At 39.1% G+C, this 21,500-nt stretch overlaps 2 protein-coding genes across 2 annotated transcripts; one reads left to right on the top strand and one right to left on the bottom strand.

Annotated features, from left to right (window-relative positions):
• Positions 1-571: 571 nt before the first annotated feature.
• LOC127777823 (phytosulfokines 1) lies at positions 572-2,447 on the top strand. The gene is made up of 2 exons (XM_052304443.1): positions 572-820; positions 1,970-2,447. The coding sequence occupies exons 1-2, from the start codon at positions 677-679 to the stop codon at positions 2,093-2,095; spliced, it is 270 nt and encodes an 89-aa protein (XP_052160403.1). The 5' UTR covers positions 572-676; the 3' UTR covers positions 2,096-2,447.
• A 13,826-nt stretch (positions 2,448-16,273) lies between these two features.
• LOC127777399 (protein GLUTAMINE DUMPER 6-like) lies at positions 16,274-16,969 on the bottom strand. The gene has a single exon (XM_052303983.1). It carries the CDS (start codon positions 16,928-16,930, stop codon positions 16,538-16,540), a length of 393 nt encoding a protein of 130 aa, XP_052159943.1. The 5' UTR covers positions 16,931-16,969; the 3' UTR covers positions 16,274-16,537.
• Positions 16,970-21,500: the final 4,531 nt, after the last annotated feature.

Below are 21,500 nucleotides of genomic sequence, written 5' to 3'. Positions count from 1 at the left end.
AGATATCCTAGTATAACCATCTTGGTTTGGTTAAGACATGCCTTAGAATAGACGAGTCGGTCGAAACTGTCAGAATCGGTAGCATCTCTTTAGAAACGACGCTCAATCGACCTGTAATTGACCGTATTTATCATTTAAATTATTCATTGTCAACATTAATACAATGCAAAAAGAAATTAGAAATTTTTTTTATAAATAGTCAAAAATGGTACGCCAGTCTATCGGGAATTTATGTGACCGTTTTCACCCCTATTCGAGTGCATGGGCACTTGAGTTGTAAAATTGACTTGATCGAGATACCAACGTATATACAATTTACACATCGAATTGCCGGGAAATTGGACTTTGAGATCATTTTAGCTCCCCAAGGCGATCCACACGTACTCTACCACAAAACTTTGGTTGTTTTTGCTATCATCTCAAGGCCACTGCAGCATGCGCATTGCGCACGTACGAGATGCTACTCTTTCCAAGGAACCGATGTCTCTCTCTCTCTCTCTCTCTCTCCAGCCTCCATTGCTTATAAATATGTTCCTCCTTCCTATACTGGTAATGGCAGCAAAGCAAAGAAACAAAGAAGAAGAAGAAAGAAGAAGCAGCAGCAAAAAAGTTGATCAGTTAATTAGCAAGTGTGTTCTTCTTTCTTTTGGTGAGAGAGAGAGAGAGAGATCTCAGAATGGTGAATCCAGGAAGAACAGCTAGGGCACTCTGCCTCCTATGCCTTGCTCTCCTCCTGCTAGGTCAAGATACCCATTCCAGGAAGCTCCTGTTGCAGGAGAAGCACAGCCATGGCGTCGGCAACGGCACAACCACCACCCAGGTCAGCAGATTAGTTCAGTATCGTTTCTTCAGCTTATTAACCGTGGCCAAATTTGAATTCTATAACTTAATTTTAAAGTTGATGTGGATGTGTTATTAATCATAGATTATTTCTCAACATTGGGTTTTATGCCGCTAATAACACATATGTAAAACCTTTACAAACAAATTATTTTTCGGTCGCTAATAAGCGTTACGGCTTATAATTTTCCTAGTGAACAGTGCATGCATTTTGCAAACTTCTTGTTGGCTCTGGTTGCAACTTGCAAGCACGCATATGCATTGAGAGAAGAGTTCATACACACACTGTATTATATATATGTATATTTGGGGTATAAGATACTAAAATGAAACAGGAGCATCGTGTTCTGAAATGGCGTGGCGTTCTTGTTTATTTTCAGCTTGTGTAATTGCTGGAGGGCAATAGCATGGGAAAACACTCTAATCTGAATCTGTGACACCTGGAACAGTAGCACCATTCTTGATGGCATAATACATGTAATTAACCACATGTTTATCGTTGGAATCCTGGTACAATGCTCCGAGCTGCATCGATCCATCCATGCATGTTACCTCCATGTGTTCGAAGATGCTATATATTTGCATAGGACAGGCACAGCTTCATGAATGTTACTTCGCACTGTCTTAACAAACTCCTTCCGTTTTATATTAGAAGTCATTTGATTCTTTTTCCTAGTCAAGTATGACCAAGCTTATAGAAAAAATTAGCAACATCTAAAATACCAAACTAGTTTCAGAAAATCTAACATTGAATATATTTTGATAATATGTTTGTTTTGGGTTGAAAATACTAATATATTTTTCAATAAACTTGGTCCAACTTAACTAGGAAAAAAATCAAACGACTTATAATATGAAACGGAGGGAGAACTTTCGTTTTGATTTTCCAAAGAACTACATTGTCTTAATTTTAAAACATCGTTATTGTTTTTAAAATAATAATAGGATCACTAGTTTCTATTACAATATATTTGTAAAACACAATAATATGACAATATTATAGAGGTAGTACTACTTTTTGAGATTTCCATACATCCAATCTATAAATTGATCAAAGTTTCTGCTTCCACTCTGTTTCGTTCGTTCTTGAAAGTTTTCTTCTAACAGTATGATGATCTTGATCAATCAGGAACCAAGCAGAGAGATTGGAGGAAGTACAGGTTCCAATAACAATGGGCAGCTGCCGTTTGATTCAGCCAAATGGGAAGAATTCCACACGGATTATATCTACACCCAAGATGTCAAAAACCCATAATGGCTGTTCATTTAGGATTTGAACTAGTACTAGTAGCTTATACCTTCTGCGCGTCTTTTGTTCGTTTGGAGAGGGGATTTTCTTGGGATTTAGCATATGAACTAATTAAATTAAATCCCAGGCAAATCCCACTCAGCCCATTTTGTGCAGAAGTTGTCGGTGTTGCACTGTATAATTATTTAGTCATACACAACTACTCCTGGTAACTACTCCTATCTTCGATGAATTTTCTGGTTTTGCCAGACGTGACAATAGTCCAGTAGCATGCAGTACCCTCTCAGAATCCCTGTAATTTAGAAAAAAAAAAGGAAGAAAAGAAAAGAAACTTCCCTACTATTTTCTCCGTTTCACAATGTAAGTCATTCTAGTATTTTCCACATTCATATTGATGTTAATGAATCTAGATAGATATATACTCCCTCCGTCCCAAAAAAAAGGCAAACTGTGGGTTCCCGTGCCAACGTTTGACTGTCCGTCTTATATGAATTTTTTTTATAATTAGTATTTTCATTGTTGTTAAATGATAAAACATGATTAATACTTTATGCGTGACTTATCTTTTTAATTTTTTTCATAATTTTTTCAAATAAGACGGACGGTCAAACGTTGGGCACGGAAAACAGGGTTTGTCTTTTTTTGGGACGGAGGGAGTATGTCTAGATTCATTAACAACAACTAGGGAGGAAGCCCGCGCAGATGCGCGGGCAATTTAGTTATTATTTATTAAAAGAATGCTAAAACATGTTATGTTACCATATTTTATTTAAAATCCATAGATTATCTTATCTCTACCCTAAAATTGACCATAGACTTTGATGATACACTAAATTTAATTATAAGAATGTCTCTCATATTAAAAAAAACCTAGCTGGTTATATATAAAGTCCCCTATCACAACTACTTATTTTTGTTCTCTTGAAAGAGCTGGGTGCCTTTTTAATAAGATAGAATTGATTATTAAAAAAAAACAAACTTAATATATCATTAATACAATAAAAAAATCATCTCCATTTCATACCGAAGTGCACATGTCTCACTTGTGTCTAAATGTATAAATATTTTTAAATACCACTTCTATCAATTAATAAGAGAAAACCATTAAAATTAGATATAAATACCTATCTAACGTGCTAAGTTGGCCATAGCTGCTAAGGATTTATTCTATAATGCCTTTAAATATGGGTGCCGCATCGATGTAGCCATACCCTTCAAGACTATCGTCGATCACAAATTTTAATACCTAGCTCACGGTCTACACACTTATAAAAAAGTGTATTAGTAAGTAGGCTAGTGAGTTTTACTACCAAGAGTGAAAGGAGTCATACAGGACTCGATGGACTGATCGTATGTAGGTAGGTACAAAAATAATAAAGTTTTTGTTTTAAATTTGAGGATTAGAAGGGAAAGATTAATATTTTTAATCGTACATGCGTAGGTATGTTTTTCTAGGTTTTTTTTCGATGAATAGTACATATTTTTCTATGGTATGGACACGGGAGATTAATATGGAGAGATTACTTTGATACATCTAAACTAATGTTTAAAAATAATAGGTCACATGACGGCTTAGGAGCATTTGTATGATGTTCAATGGTATTTTAGTATATAATAATATTCTTGCCTCAATGATTGGTGGATAGTAGTACATACATAGAATTGATACAAGGGTTTAAGTATAATATAGAATTGACATGTAAGGCAAGACATGTATGAGTCAAGTACACTGCACCTTATATACTATATACTCAGATTAACTTAAGCTTATACTCCAAAGACTAAAGAGGAAAAGATCAACATATACACCTCCTATTAGTCTTAATTAAGACATATCGGTCTAGTTCATTTAATTATTTTTTATAGTCGTTGAAATACTAAAGATATAATTATATCAAAATATTTATCTGGATATATCTAGATTTACATTAATGTGATAATTCATATTTTAAAACGGAAATAACATTTTTTAGTGCTAATCACAATTAGAGTATTCTAGTTTGGGATATTGTATATTCCTTTAAATATTAAATTTATGATAACGTCAATTTTCTGAAATATTTAACTAACATTACTTTGTTTTGTGAAAAATAATATTATTTTAACATATCAATATTTTAGAACAGTGGATTTTTTTAGTGCTAATCAGAACTAATTATTATATTTTATTTTTTGATATTATAGAGCTAATCTAATTATGCATGATTGTGAAGTGATATATGATGATATGATCTACATTATCTATGTTCTACACAATATTTTTTTATTGTTGGATGGTATGTGAAAGGTTCGGATATGATTTGAAATAATGGAGGAACTTTTTTTTAATGTTACTCATGCTTTAAGTGTTTTTATTTTTTGTCATATCTATTATATTATCTATTATATTTAATTTATTTATGAATGTTTTATAAAGTGATACATTGTTTTTTTTCTTCTTTTTTTTGACAGCTTCAATAGCATCCTAAAGTTAGGATATAATAAAAAATAAATATTTCTTATGAGTTAAAGAATGTAGTACATTTTATTGGTATTTGTTTGGTTAATTAAGCACCATGAATACGATAATGAAGAATGATAAAATAGACTTATGTGCAAGGTTATGATTATTCCTCTATACGGAAATGATTTAAAAATATTATTTTTAATTGTAACAAATTTAAAAGAAAGAAAGAGATGAGAAGATTGGATAGGAGGGGGAGAGATACGTACGTACGTACATACCATAGGGAGGAGGGTGAGTTGGTGGGGTAAAGGGGAGAAAGGTGGATTATGGTTTTTTTTCTAAAATAAATCTCGTAAATAAAAATAGTGGGCATTCTAAAAATAAATCTAATAGATGAAAATAGTGGGCCTACCGATTTATTAGAGAGCCACGTAGTAGCTTAGAAGCGTTTGTAGGAATCCCACGTGGCGGCTTGAGAGCTTTTGAATGAAGTTTAATGGACTTTTAGTATATAATAGATGTGAATGTGAGAAATGTTAGAATGACTTACATTATGAAACGGAGGAAGTACAATATGCACAATGCATGATGGTGAATCTGAATTTTTCTTCGCAGCTTGCAGCTTCTGTTGTATCCCAATCGGAAACTCTGTAAGAAATGCAGTAACGCAGTGTTATGCGCAGGGTTTCAGTGTGAATTTGGGATAAAACACCGCCAGATCGAAAGATAGTTTAGTTGGGATGAGAAGAGATTATAGATTGAGAAGAACTTGAAGGGAAACTAATTTTGATTATTCATTGCTTAATCTCAATGCCCATAACACGCAGAGAGATTGATCCTATTCTCGAGATCATAAATTGGGCCCTCACCATCTCAGCCCACCATGGAAAAGAAAAAAAAACAAGAAGAATAATAGCATAACAGAGTGAGTTTTCAGAGAGAGAGAACTTGGAAGTATACCTGGGCTGGGCTCGCACCAATTTGGGCACGAACCGTTTCAGCCCACAAACCCACCATTTCGGTTACTTGCACATTATTTCTGCAGGATTCTTTGAGAAATAAATTTATTCAGCACTTGGCTGAGCATTTTTCTCCCCCATGATAATAGGCCACAACCGATTGGGTAGCTTAACTTTGCTGTCTACAAAAATATCATACATGTGGCTTTATTTTCTCTCGAACATTCCTCCTACATGTGGCTCATATAGTCCAAACCAAAAGGAAAAAGAAAAGAAAAAGAAATAACGGATCTGCCAAGGATGGCCTCAATTCCCAGTAATACTTTTGTAGCGTTTTAAAAATATCTCGGCCCCTAGATATTTCAATTAAGAAGAAGCATACAAAACCGGGGTAAAAAAATATCACGAAAGTCTATCCTCCCTACATTAGGAATATCGTTCTCTACGGATCGGGTCTTAACTCGTGCTTTGATGCCCTAGCTATCCATACATACATATATGTCGACTTTTAGCCCATGTTTTTGGTTTTTTTTTTTTGTGAAACAAAGACCGAAATTTTTTTGTGGGATGAGGATTTAAACCCTTTCTTTGCGGGATGAGGATTTAAACCCTGGTCGATAGCTTCCCACCGGAAGACATCCACCACCATTCCACAAGCACGTTTGCAATTTCCAGCATTCTTCCTAGCTAGCTTTGATTCCATCGTCCATACATATGTATGGTCCTTTCACCTTTTGTAGTCCTGTTCCTAGCTCCATTTTTTGACCTGGCAACAGCTCGCACACGTACGTCCACTCGCCCTTCCACTACTCGATCCATCCATACCTATATCTGCTTGCGATTGGTCGATCGATCGACGACGAAACACTGAAAAAAGTCGATCTGAACCGGCCATATTCAGAAATCACAGCAACGATGCAGAATTATTGCAGATCAACGTACACAAGATGCTGGTGCAGTGTGCGTGATAGTGTCGACATCATGAGCCAGCATCACCACACCTCTATCCATCATTTCGTCTGGTCTCGATCTCAAAAACCTTTACACTTCATGCAATATTATCACTGATTATTAGTTACATATATATGTGTTCATCGCTTTTCAGAGAACTGATACAGATACAGTCAGGGGCGGATCCAGGAACAAAAAATTGGAGAGGCTCAGTTACATAGTTTCTTCAATCCCCAACCATTTAGGGACCTTTGTTTACCATTTATTGTGAAAAAAAAAAATCAAAGGAGGTGTTCCAGAGGTATCCATGGGTCTTGTGGGTATAGGGGGACTTGAGTCCCCCCTACACCCACATTGGATCCGCCCCTGGATGCAGTGAAGGATGATCGATGCACGTAAAAAAATGCAGAAAAGATGTGACGATCAAATTCGATGGATATACATATATACATCTATATCTTCTTTCTCCCCAGCTAAACCACCAAGCTGAAAGAAAAAGGTGTGACAGACAAGGAAAGAGATAGAGCTGACGATGGCGAAGAAACGATCGAACGATCGATCAATCTCTCTCCTTTTTTCCCCAATGAAAACCTACGGCGAAGTAGAAAACTTTGTCTTCGCTTTAACTGCTTGCTGATTCTCTCGCCCATAGTTCTCCCATCACTGGTGGAGAAACTATCTTTCATCGGTCGACCGAATTCCACAATAGTCCCGGATGTAATAAAAACCGGGGCTAAAGATGATCTTTAGTCCCGGTTAAAAAGGGTAACGGGCATATATGATCTTTAGTCCCGGTTGGTGTTACTAACCGGGACTAAAGATCATCTTTAGTCCCGGTTCAAATGTTGTCAGGGCCTGTCAAGCCCCCCCGGGATCTTTAGTCCCGGTTGGTATACCAACCGGGACTAAAGATTCCATTGGGTGCATTCCTGTACGAACATGATAAGTGTTTCATATGTAATGCATCTAACGCACATTGCAGATTCCACTGGGTGCTTTTACTCTTCGACCTGGAGGCCTGCACCGTCAACGTACATGACTCAATGGATAAAAAAGAGTCTACGTTTGACAAGGTTTTCGAACTTATAGACAGGTACTGTCATAAGTTCCTATGTTAATTAAGAATCTTGTTATAGTTAATTGCTACTACGAATTATAGCTTTAAACTCCATGTAGGGCTTGGTATCGGTTCCGTCATTTGGTCCGCGCCAAATGGAGAGAAAGACTTAGGCGGAAGTTCAAATTTTCTGTGAGTACACATGCTCTACATTTATATTTCTCTGATTCAAATATATACAAGTGTATATTAATTAGATCTCTCGTCGTTTGTCATTTATTTATAGTGCGCAAAGCAAAAGCAGGGAACTAACTTGTACGGCTACGACGTGTACGAGTATTGCCACTACCTTACAGACCAAATCATCACCACAAGAGAGCTCGATGTACGTACAAATAAATTCAAAATTTCATTTTGTATCGATTTGTTGTTTAATTACTAATCAATTTCATATATTCATATAGTTTATTCGCATGAGGGATAACCTGATCACACACAAGGAATTTATCGCGGCGGTTCAAGAACAACTCATGGGATTTATCAATGAACAAATCGTTGATCCCAAGGGTGAATTCTATTACGACGGAAACACAATTCATAGGTTCTTAGCTTCTGAGATAGCGACTACTACTACGTCGAAATTGTAGCTAGCTAGGACATATAATGGATTGTAATTAATATATGACTATGTTTCTATATGCATGTGTACACATTTTCTATAATGTAAATATATATTTTGGTCATATATATATATACATATGCATTTGCATAACATATATATGTATAAATACATATATATTATGCATGTACATATGTATTAAAACATATATAAATATAATATAATACATATATGCATATATTATATATGCATATATATATATGTATTGAAACATATATATATGCATGTATATAAACCATGCAACAATAGGGCCATGCAAAAAAAAAATAGATCAGCTCGATCTTTAGTCCCGATTATTTCACCCGAGACTAAAGAGGGTTATGAACCGGGACTGCAAACGCTTTCTCCACGATCTCCACCAGTGCATTTTCCGTTAATTTAGCACTGTAGATAGCATACGTGGTGATCTGATCTGAATATATATCTGAATCTGACGCAGATCACGCTCAGCATGCGAGTATATAGGCTTGTAGTGGCATATCATGGGTTGCTGCTGCCATTGGCGGTAGCTCATCGAAAAGATCACCAACTAGCTATAAGCTGGAGTAGCTTGTAGCTTGCACTGTGGTATGCCTGCTTCTGCGGCTGCTGCTGCTGGTAGCTGCATGCAGATGTGTTTGCTAGAGAGAAAGCAAAGGCGTGGCGAGAATATTCGTGAGGATAATGCCTCTTCCGAGTCGTTCCAATCTCTGCAATTCTGCACGCTCCTCTTCTTTTATCTGCACGTACTGTTCTTGCAGTAGTTGGCATCCAAGAGGCAGACTTACTCCATCCGTCCTCGAAAAAGACTAACTTTTATCTACGAATCAAGATATAGATATAGACATAATCTATGTTTAGATTCGTATATTTTTTAGGTGAATGGTGTATTTACGATGTGCACTGACCAATATAATAAGGGTGTATTTAGTTCACGCCAAATTGGAAGTTTGGTTGAAATTGAAACGATGTGACGGAAAAGTTAAAAATTTGTATGCGTAGAAAAGTTTTGATGTGACGGAAAAGTTGAAAGTTAATTTGAAGAAAAATTTTGGAACTAAACTCGGCCTAAACTGTCAATGTAGGATGGAGCGCTTTTGATCATGTTATTTCATCTTTGGTTGTACCGCAGTTTGGATTGCAGGGAGAAATTTTGGATGGATCACGTGTGTTTATTCCTTGAAATTATTTTTTGATTTTGTATATGTTTTAACTAAGGATAACAGGGATGAACATGGTGGCAAAAATTTCCGACCGACCGAGTATGATTGCTCTAAACTGTTTTCAATTCTAAACATATAACAAATTTGATTAGAATATTTTTTGTAAGTATCGTATTGGTATCGTCGCTAAACTGTTAAACTAATAAATATGATAAATTCTCAAGTGAGTGCGAAAAACGTTTCTATAGACATGATATCATTTTTGACCATTTTCATTCAACAAGATGTATCATAGCCAAAACATTACGATGACAAATCGTTGTTAGTAAATAGGAAGGGCTTATTTGGAACACAAGAATTTAGTATGATTCTCGCGTTAAAAGAGATCGCATAGTTTTCATGTGCTATTTCTATATTGCAATGGTAACCATTTAAAGGAAAATTTTGCGACGGTAACCTACACTACACAGCTACATCTAGAGCAGCATCTCTGACTAGGAGAGATTTGATGATGAGCTAATTAGAGCCTGAGCTTTTTTTCTCAGTGATCAAGAAAGTGCATTCAACCTTTTTTTTCCTCTGTTATGCTATCGGCTTGTTTTTCAAGCTGGGTAATGAAAGTTACCTGTCGTCAAAAATAGTGCATTCATGACGATATTATGATCGATCGATGGCAAGTGAGAAAGGGGTCCAGATCCCTTGGGGCCAACTCCACCGGGTGGATTTGGCCTAATCTCAACCGTCCTTTTGACTTATACGGCTGAGATTTTCTCTAATCTTTGTAACCGTGTTTCTTTCTTTTCCTAATTAAATTACAAGTACCAAAGCAGCAGACCATCGTTTCCCCTCCAGAGCCACGACAGCTTCATCTTTGTCATCGAACTTTAGTTCAGCTATGGTGTTAATATTGGCATATTGTTCTTCATTGCCTCAAACAGTCAAACTGAAGATTCAAGGGTATCCACCTCCAACCATGGTGAAGAACATAATGCTAATGTTTATTTAGATGGTTTTGTGATGGACAACGTTGTTTTATTGATATTATTGGCCGGAGAATAATCATGGTTATGGTGGGAAGTACTAAAAAACTAAATATTCTCCTCTAAATCTATATGATTAAAATAGTTGATTAGAAGAAGAGTAGGGGCCATGATCCCAGCCATAGAAGTCAGAAGAACGGTTAAGATTGAGCCAAATCCACCGGTGGAGTTGGCCCCAACTCCAGGGGATCTGGACCCGTGAGAAAGAGTCATATGCTCCAGGATATTCGGCAGGCGAGGCAAGAGAAATTTTTAAAAGAGATTGAAATTCTGAGCCCTGGTGGTGGAGACAATGATGGCAGGGTACAAACTGTGTTGTTCACTAGCTACCTCTGTCTTTGATTATCTATGATGCAGCGGATTACAGTGAGAATTTTGGATGCATCATGTTTGTTTTCCAAAGAATTTCTATTTGATCATACATGCATTCTAATTATCATAAGTATACCCTTCGACAAACTTATTTTAAAACGTAGGAATTGTCCCAAGTACTTCCCACCTCTTCATATTTTATTTGTAGCTTAGCCCATAACACTAGTTCACATTATTAATATATTATTTAGTCCATGATTGGTGGTATTTATCTCTAATAGCACTTTTGGGTATTTCAATATGTATTTAAATATATTTGCTAGTTGCTACCGTATCTAAGTTATTCGTATGTTTTTGCATCCTGCTAAAAATTCATACTAAGGTATGTGGTGTTTGAATTTCCTGAAGATGAAAATGAAGATAAATATTAAGTGTTTTACGCAAAACGATATGGTAATAACGTGTGATTAATTTAGTTTTAATTATTACAAACTTGAAAAATGGATTAATATAATATTTTAGAACAACTTTCATATAGAAAGTTTTCACACGAAATATACCGTTTAGCAGTTTGAAAAACGTGCCACTTTTATTAAAAATTTATTCAACTATTGTTGGAGAAAAGAACAGGGTTCCTCCGATATAATCCATATCCCATCACACATTCACACCGACAAGTCGTCGGTCGTAAATACTAAGGGCTTATTCGGGCACAAAGAATTTCATATGATTCTTGTGTTGAAGATCAGCTAGTTTCCCAATGCCATTTCTAAATTGCAGCGGTAACCGTCCCTACACTACATAGCTAGCTCTACACGCCCAGAGAAGCAGCATCTCTGACTCCGAGAGAGATTTGGGCTAATCAGAGCCAGAGCTTTTCCTAATTCTCCATGGCAACAAAAACCCAACAAATTAACGAGCATATATATGAAAAATTAAGTGCATCCATGCATCCATGACGGCATACATATGATCGATGGCAACAAAGTTGCGACTTGGCGACATGAAAGAGAGTAATATGCTCCAGGATATTCGGCAATTGAAATTGAAAAAAAAGTTAAAGATGGAAATTGGTGAGACAATCATGGCAGAGGGGTACAAGCTGTGTGTGTTCCCTGCCTCTGCCTTTGGTTTTCTGACTAGGCCCCCACTCCCAAAAGCTCCTTTTCCCAAAAACTTCTCAAGAAATGAAGGCGTTGCACACGGACGATCCGCCGCTTCCACTAGCTAGCAAATAGTACTACTAGTACTAGGGTACTTTCGTTTATGTATCTCACCAAAATTAGAACAATATTAAAAAGAAATAAAAAAATTAGAACAACATTACTCAGTTCATGGATGCTTCTGCGAATGACAGATAGTGGAAACTACCAGTACCTGCATACAATGAATGGAGACCGAAATTTTGACAAAGGGACCCTTTTGCAAAACTTGTTTTTAAGAATGAACCGTGACTTCAGCGCCAATTAACCCTAATAGCGTGGAGATATGACTCTCGCTAGTTGCATTAGAGATTTTATTACTCCCTTCAACCACAAAACTTGTTATTTTGAAATGTTTTACTCCCTCCACTAGTATGTAACTTAAAACGTTTAACACTAATATCTCGTCAACTATGCAGATTAGATGTATGGAAATCAAATGTGTATATTTGCCTCATAAAGTAATTTAGTCCGGTTTCCTAGTTTTTCAAATACAAATTAATGATCAAAAATTTATTTTAGGTAATGTGTCAATGTCTAAAACATATTTTTCGCGGGAGTGGGTACTTCGATCTTTTTTCCCGAATGTAAAAGTTTCTCTAGTATTGTTCGGTCTTGTCCACAATATCTAGTGAGAGTGAGGACGAGAGCGAAGAGGAATCTAGGCGGCAGTAACCTCGACAACCACATCGGCAAACTAAGGATATTTGCTGAATTATGATTTTCAAAGTTTATGGATGGAGTAATATTTGATACAAGTTTAAGAAATTAAATAGCACCGACGAATTTTACTTTTAGATATATAGAGCCGTTTCATGCATTTTGCCACTCGAAAAAATGTCTTTAATTATTTTTCATCCTAGTCTATGTGCCATTTGAATTAGATGGTTATATGAAATGGCAGCATAATCAAAACGACAATATTTATTGTGTCAATTCATATTCCTCAAAATTTAAATACTGGTCTAGACTCGAAATAAGATGATTTAGGAGGACGGAAGAGCACAAAGCTTCCCCATTACCCTCTACACGCTCGAGGCGCCGCTTCCAGGCTAGCCGCAACAAAAACACAGAACGCCCTCCTTTTGGAAAGTAGCGTAGGGCCCCGAAGTGACATGACTTGGATATCATATTAGCATCGCTATTGGATTTGGACCCCTCTACTCTACACACACCTCTCTCTCTTTTCCCCTTTTATTTTCTCTTCCATTTTCTTTTCTATGAGAGCAAAAAAGAAGGAATTCTTGGATGATGATCACTTTGGAAGAAAAAGATTTTGGGGGTGAAATGAAACCTATGGGAAGGAATTGAGAACTGGAGGGAGGAATCGATCAGTCAGTCAGTCAGTCTGTCACTCACCCAAGTCACTTTAATTGCCAATCTAGTTAGTTATGCTAAGGAATATTACTTGCCATCAAACAAGTAATAATAATGATGATGATAAAGCACCTTTGGCAAAAGATGGAGGTATGTCAGCCATTGATAATGGATTAGATAAGCAAAAACGTATGGTTGATCTCAACTTAATGGCAAAAGAGGTATATATACAATGCATATATGAGATAGGATGGATCGATAGTTATTCGCGCATTGGCCCTGTTCCTGATACCAGCTTGTAGGTAAAAGGCTAACAATTAATGCCAATTAACTAAGAGGCTAACAATACCAATTAATTAAGAGATGTTTTATTGACAACTCTGCCACTGGTAAACTATTTTGTTTACTTCTTCCGTTTCACAATAAGTTAATTTAGTACTACAGGTGACACATTCTAATACTACAAATTTAGACATTAGACTGTCTAGATTCTTAGTATTAGGTTGTGTTATGTCCAGTACTAGATAAACTTATTCTGGACGGAGATAGCACTTTAGAAAGAAAAACGAGGAAAACCATTAGCTAGCATATGATTAATTAAGTATTAACTATTATTAAATCAGAGTAATAGATTAATTTGATTTTTAAAAGAATTTCTATATATATTTTTCATAAAACATATTGTTTAGCAATTTTAAAAATATATTCACTGTAAACGAGTGATTAACCCAACCCAAACTCACTTTCTAGAACGCTCCCTAACTGCAGTTTAAATGCAGTAAGTAGCCCTGCAAGCCAGTTTACAGATGTTTGTGATAAGGTGTCATTATAATTCATAACATCGATCATGAATTCGGTACGGTCGTTGACAAATTAAAGTGAACAAAGCACATCAATTTGGTGAGAATTTGCCCCTTTTGTTCAGTTTCTAATTGCTCAGGAATATATCCTAATTGTTCAATAATTAATAGCAGAGATATCTTTTTGTTGAAAAGAACAATGCCAATTTTTTTTGAGGCAAATGGACATACAAACAAATGGATCATGGATGCACCTGATCGTACAAAGTGGCAACAGAACATACGACCTTATTTCTCCTTTGATTAAAGTTATCTTATTTAATTTTTTTGGGGGAGAGAAGTCAATACTCAAATGTCTCAATAATAATATATATCAGATGTGGTCTTGTATGCAGGGCCCATAGTTTTGGTAAAGTTTATACATCTTGAATGATCGCCGCTGTTGTATAAATTCCACGCAACGTGTCGCGACACACTTTAATTGCACTTATTTTTAAGTACCTGAGTATTTTCATTTGCTAAGAAATTAAACTAACTAAAGTGGTTTGATCGATCTAAAAAAAAGCCGCTAGAAGGGATATCCAAACCGGTTTTATGATTTGAGATTTTATACTTCAGAGCTTAAATGGACTTTATTGATGTTTAAAATAAACTGTAAAATTAACTAATGTTAATTTATGATTAGTTTACTTCGCAGGAACGCATTGATGCATACCCATATATGGCTTGTATAGCATGTTTGGCATCACCATGAGGGGGTGGGTGGTAAGGTTATAGGATGCGAAGAGAGATTTTAACTCTAGCATCTCCATACCAAAGCATATGACAATTTTGTTGATGAACTTTACCTCTTTTTCTTTTTTTAAAAAAAGAAAATACATTAGGCAATCGTAATATATGGAAGGTCTCACTTTTTATTTACCTCTCGATGTGATGGGAGGTAACCTAAAAGTTATCTTATCCATGTACTTTCGGAAATAATTGGAGTGATAATCGAGGTCATTTACCTTAGGGTGTAAAGTTTTGGCGTGTCACATCGGGTATTACATAGGGTGTCACATGAGGTGTTTGGACACTAATAAAAAACTAATTATAGAATCCGTCAGTAAACCGCGAGACGAATTTATTAACCCTAATTAATCGGGTATTATATAGCGTGTCACATGAGGTGTTCGGACACTAATAAAAAACTAATTATAGAATCCGTCAGTAAACCGTGAGATGAATTTATTAAGCCTAATTAATCCGTCATTAGCAAATGTTTACTGTAGCACCACATTGTCAAATCATGAAGCAATTAGGCTTAAAAGATTTATCTCGTAAATTAGTCGTAATCTGTTCAATTAGTTATTTTTTAGCCTATATTTAATACTTCATGCAAGTGTTAAATGTTTGATTGCAAGTGTTAAACGTTCGATGTGACAGGGCGAAAAATTTTAAGGTGGGATGCCTTATTGAAGTTGATTTGTTGGGAACTGTGGATATCTACCTCAGTGAATTGATTTGTTCTGAGAAATCGCTCGATAAACCGGTCAAATTTAGAAGGAAAACAAACTAGATTTTTAGCTTTTGGCAGTTTTTGCTCTTAATTCGTTTTCAAGATGATCGACCCGGCTTTTCAGAAAGCCTAAAACATAACAAAGTCTTTTAGAGAACACAATTTTTTTAAAAAAAACACACACGAGCTTACCCAAATTTTACCCTTAAAATTTTCAGCCAAACATAACCAAATTTTGCCCATTTTCACGGTAACCACACTAAAATCAACAAAAGTGACCGGTCCCCCACTATGCAAGAGCCCCAAACACCACTGTGTATGTGTGCATCATCTGGCCATCTGCACTACTCGTCCTATCTGTTGTGCTCTGCAGCTTCTTCCTTCCTTGCGACCCCCTTGTACTGTAGCAGTTGAAGAAGCAAAAAAACACAAGTTCCAACCAATCGTGCATGCAGCCAAGCTACTACTGTACCAGTGCTAGCACAGTAGTACCGGTCAGGGTGCGCCTCTGCTCTGTCGCTCCACACGAATTTTGCATCCATCACCTCACCAAACACACGATTACTCTGCCCTGCCCCCCACAAAAAGGTTGTGGTGTGAGTTGTGACCAATCTGAATTCCGCGAATGAGTGCTTGGTGACTCATTGCCATGGAGGAGGTTGTCCATGAACTCATCTCACTGATCAATCAGAACAATGATGAACAGAAATCATCGGAAAAGGAAGAAAGGAAGAGATGAGATGAGATGAGTGGAAAAGGAAGAATTTTTTGGAGTTGGAAGGGGAAGAAAAGCCTTGATGCATTTATTGGAAGCACAAAGCTTTGCCTTTTGTCAGTTGCAACAACAAACCAAAAGACTTGAATTTACAGATTCCAAAGCCGAAGCTGGCCAAGAATTCGACCCAAATTTGACCTCTCGTCTCCTCTCCATGTGTGCTAGAGCTAGCAGCCGATGATTACAGGGGTGGAAAAAAATTAATTCCTAGTAGCAAATCTCACGAACAAAATTGGTCCCACGCGCAACTTGCAGCACGGGCGGTTTCCCCTACGGCTCGCCGGCGGCGGCCGGTGGCGGCGGCGGGGGGAGGACGAAGGAGGAGAGCGGCTTGGCGCTGGCGAGGAAGGACGGCGCGGTGTCGCCGGCCATGATGACGACCACCTTGGGCTCCCGGTCGAGCGGCACCAGCACCTTGACCGACGCCGCCGCCGACGCCGACGACGACGACCCCGCGTCGCCGTGGTTCTTGCGGCGCGTGCAGACCAGCACGAGCAGCGCCACCGCGATGAGGCCCATCATCACCGCGAACCCCAGGAAAAGGTACGGCGTCGGCGTCCTCCACATCCCCGGGTGCCCACCACCACCACCTGCCGCCGCCGACGACGACGTCGCCGCCACCCCGCCTCCGCCTCCGCCCACCAGCTTCACTCCTCCCCTCATTCTCGAGCTCTGCGTGTGTTTGTCTCTCTCGCTCGCTCTCTGCTGCGGCGGTGAGGAGGGAGAGGGGAGAGGAGGGGGTATTTATAGGTGGGCGAGGAGGGCGCGCGCGGTTGCGGCTAGCCGCTGCTGGGTTTTGTGGGCGCGACGCGACGCGACACGAGCGCGGGCGCGTCGCGCGCGCGCGCGCGCGGCGCTGCTGGGTTTGAGGCGGAGTCTGCCTGGTTTTTGCTTGGTTTGGGTGACAGGTGGCCGACACAGTGGCCAGTGGAGAGTGGAGATACTACTACTGTTGTTGTATCCAGTGTGAATGTGTGATATGGAGTGTAAGCACAAAGTTGCATGTATTGATTTAATTGATTTAATATGTGGTGTATTTTGGAGTGTCATTAAATGTGAATCTGGAAGTTTCTTGTGGAGACAATTGAAGGGAGTGCAAATTTAAGGGGTGATTAAATGAGTCTCTTCTGCTTTTAAGCATGAAGAGAGAAACATTAAAAGGTTTTTGGAAGATATGAATTAAATCCTGGAACTTCTTCAATTGGTCTAATTATATTATGCCTTATATCATAGGTTCTCTGTTACGTGGTAAAAGATATTTAAAGCAATAGTCTAGTTACTTTTCCTTCATTCCAGTATTAAGAATCTAGACATGAGAAAATATCTAATTTAATCCTAAGATGCTATATTTTACAATGGAGGGAGTGCCCTTTTTTTTCGCAAAACGGTATTATACTATGTTCGAATATGTAGTTACCAGCCTGATACTCATAGATACTAATCCTGGTTAGCAGGCATATATCAGACGTGGCACTCGTGCGGTAATAGGATGGGTACTTATAAGTACATCCTATAATGTGCTATTCTTGGAGTACTCTCTCACATGGCCGCGCCTCCTTTCCCATCAACACTAGTCGGAGTTGAAGGTGACGACCCTCGCTAGATTGTTGTGGTAGTAATTGTTGTACAAGAACTCCACCTCCCCTTAGCTTTAGCAAGAATGAGGGAAACAACGGGGCCACTCCTAGTTGTGCAAGTTATCGGCGAGGAGGTTAATTATATTTGTTCTAGTGGTGCAATGAGCCAGTGAGGTGAGTGTGGAGGGGGATTGTTGGCCGACATCAATGGCATGCATGCCAGAAAAGGATGACGAGCTCCTCAATGGTGAATTTCTTGCGGCGGAAGTTGTAGATGAGCCAAAGGTGGGATTTAGAAGGTCGCGCTGGGCATCCAAGGTGCAGGAGAAGATGTTGTCAATGTAACTAGAGATAGCCTTGAAGTGGACGTGTTAGGATAGCGCTCCTCCATCGCCGCCTTGATCTCATCAATCAGCTAGAACGATACCAGTCGACCAAGCAGCAGTGGTGGCACACCGCACACACCTTTCTCAACCGTGCGCATGGGCGGAGGTGCGGTGCCGTATCATCCTGCGCGTCCATATGGGATGATGTCCCATACCCCTTTTTTTCCCAATATTTTTAGAGATTTTTATGTAACTGTGCGGTGGAGCACCTAGTAGTTAAATGGAAAACCGAAACTCGAGTGTACATGTGTGCAGGGGTGAAGTCACGTCTAATAATGGTCTAAAGCAGTTAGGACTTACCCTAGATTAGCTTATACTCCCTCCATACTCATAAAGGAAGTCGTTTAGGACAATGTTTAAGTCAAACCTTGGGAATATAAATCATGAATAACTTTTAAGTTGTTGAGTTTGAAAATGTAAAAATTATATGTATAGATTTGTCTTGAAAAATACTTTCATAAAAGTATACATATATCACTTTTCAATAAATATTTTTATAGAAATAAGAAGTTAAAGTTGTGTTTTGAAGACCGTGTCGTTGTCCTAAACGACTTTCTTTACGAGTATGGAGGGAGTACTTTCTAATTTATTATACTCAGATCCTCTTAAATCCAATGAAAATTTTGGAGAATAACCCTGCCCAGCGGTCGATAGTTAAATGCGTGCATGGATTCAGTGAACCTGGCCGTAGTGGGAAAACGTCGGAAGGACGAACCTACCCGGGTTGCTTGGAATGATCCATTCCAGAGGGTCATATATAATAGTACTCGCGTCCTTTTGTACATTTGTACTGCAAATGGCTCGCCGTCGTACGTTGCTATCCACAACCACTGTGAGCAGTAGACAGTAGTAGTGCACTAGTGCGCGCTACGTAATACTACTAGTAGCTAAACCGCGTCTTTTGGCTCTAATTGGCCCTCTCTCCCCGTGCCTTTTCTTCATCCATTTTCGCTGTGCTCCACTGAGGACAGACAGGCGATCGACCAACTACTCCTCTAACCCTTTTCACTGGAAATCGACATGCATTTTGTACAATTGTACTGCTAGTGTTAGCTCGCTCGCGTATGAAACGGTGACAGAAAAAGATTAATTAGGCATATAATCATGACGAGATAAATATATTAACTGTGATCGAATCACGTAGTAGCTGGCGGCGAATGCGGCCGGCTGGGCGGCGACCCGGCGTGCGTCACACACGGGAGAAAATTTAGTTGGCTGCGTGCTCGATCGATCGGTTGCTCTGCGTCGGTCGTCTCGCGTTTCCGAGTCGCCGCGCGCGGGCGCGGGCGCGGCGTTTACGCACACGCCACGCGAGCTGTCGTGCGTGTGTGTATCAGCAGGAGGTGGGCGCGGCAGGTGGCGTATGTACTGCGTCTCGAGGCAAGCAAAGAGAAGCAAGCGCGTTATGTCGTAGGAGTACGTACGTATACGTGTGAGCGTCGTGAGCCGCTAGCCTTTGGCTACTCACTCCGCCGTCTCACAGATAAGATTTTTTTAAAAATAATAATTATTTGTATCGAAGTTTATAAAATTAGAAATAAATATATTAACCGTAGATAAAGAAATAGATAATTGTATTGTGATTTGCTAAAATGAGGATATTTTGATTTTTGGTTTTATATTGATATGAGTAAAAGGTAAATTTATTTTAAATTGGGACAGATGAAGTGTACTTCAGAATCAGATATGGGGATCAAATTCGATCGCTAGCTGCTTCACACATGCGATTTTCCAGGTGCTCGATCGCGTCCGTCCAACGATCGCATGGGCTACTAGCGGCTGTTTGTTGTTCGAAGTGTCTCTTTGCTACTACTCCATTCTCGTTCGGATCGAGTAGCTTCTGGAGTGATCGTATATATCATCGTACACAAATTGCGTAGAAGTAGCACTGTACTGCATCCTCACGTCTGCGCGCAGAGGTCTCTGATCAACCGATGCATCGCCTCGTGTGCACGAAAACGGCCGGGAAAAAGGCAAACTTCGCTACTCAGTAGCACAGTACGGCGTACCTACGCACAGTACACTGATCTACTCTGCTTCTTTGAATATAACACAAGACAGAACACGATAGAGAGAAAGGAAGGAGAATAAAATCATAAGCGAAACGAGAGGCCATCCGTCAATTTTGCGCGACCTGCGTGCGTGCGTACGTGGACCGGCCGGCCGGCCGCGCGCCGGCGCGTTCGCGACATTCCTTGCACACCCGAAGACAACGAGTCGACGACGACGCTGACGAAGGCGATCGACGACGTACGACGAAGGCGGCATCAGAGACAATGGTGGAGCGGTTAGTTTTGACATCACGCGGGCCGGGTCGCCGCGTGCGTATCATCATCATCGACAACAGCAACATCCGGATCAGCAGCTGGCTCGCGTCGCGGCATTGGTTTAACTTTTACTTTTGAGGCAGATTTTCCTCTCTTCTCTCTGGGATAAAGGAAGATTCGAGCGCACTACTACTTCGTTAGTGGCGGTAATTAATTAAGGGTACCCATTAATTAATTCAGTAGTGCGCTAATGGCGTAATTAATGGGCCAGGGCGAAAGGCGGTTTGTTGTGGGGGGGGGGGGGGGGGGGGAAATTTGGGTAAAGTTTAGTACTGCTTGACCAGGCTTTAGGTAAAAAGCTATTCTTAAACCAGGTGCTGAAGTTAAAGTTAGTTGTGAGTACGTTCATCCGGAAGTACAACGAATGTTGTTGCGAGATCCGTCTCTCGGGTCAGTACGAAAAGTGATGTGATTTCCTGGATTACTATTTCTCTCGTCACACTCTAGAAGAAATTAACTTTAACTTTGCCATGATATATAGCCACCAATTGTTAAAAGGTGTGACTTGCACATGCCAAAGTACGGTTTAACTAGTTGTTACTAGCTACGATCGGTATGCATGACTCATGGATTAAAGCGCTAATTAACAAATTAAGTACTGGATTGCTACACAGTTATAAAAACGAGATCAACACACTAGCTAAACCTAACAAACGTTGCATGGAAGATCATAACACTCATCAAGGGGTTATTATATTGTCTCCAACAAGAAGAGGTTTTCTGCTCCAGAAAAACCGGTTTAATCATATGATCTGAACTCAAATCTGTATAGGTGGTGAACATTTCACCAGGAGGAACAGATGCAAATGCAACATGAATTGCACATATTTCCATGGCCAAGACTAGCTTAGCAACTGCTAGTAAGGAGTAAACTAGCTAGTACAAGGTTGATCCAACGTGGGTGCAGGGGGACTCAAGTCCCCCCTACACCCATAAAACCTAT

This window comes from Oryza glaberrima, chromosome 6 (assembly GCF_000147395.1).
Source record: "Oryza glaberrima chromosome 6, OglaRS2, whole genome shotgun sequence".
NCBI classification, from domain to species: domain Eukaryota; kingdom Viridiplantae; phylum Streptophyta; class Magnoliopsida; order Poales; family Poaceae; genus Oryza; species Oryza glaberrima.
The sequence above is the reverse complement of the archived record's forward strand: the minus strand, read 5'-3'. Positions and strand labels throughout refer to the sequence as shown.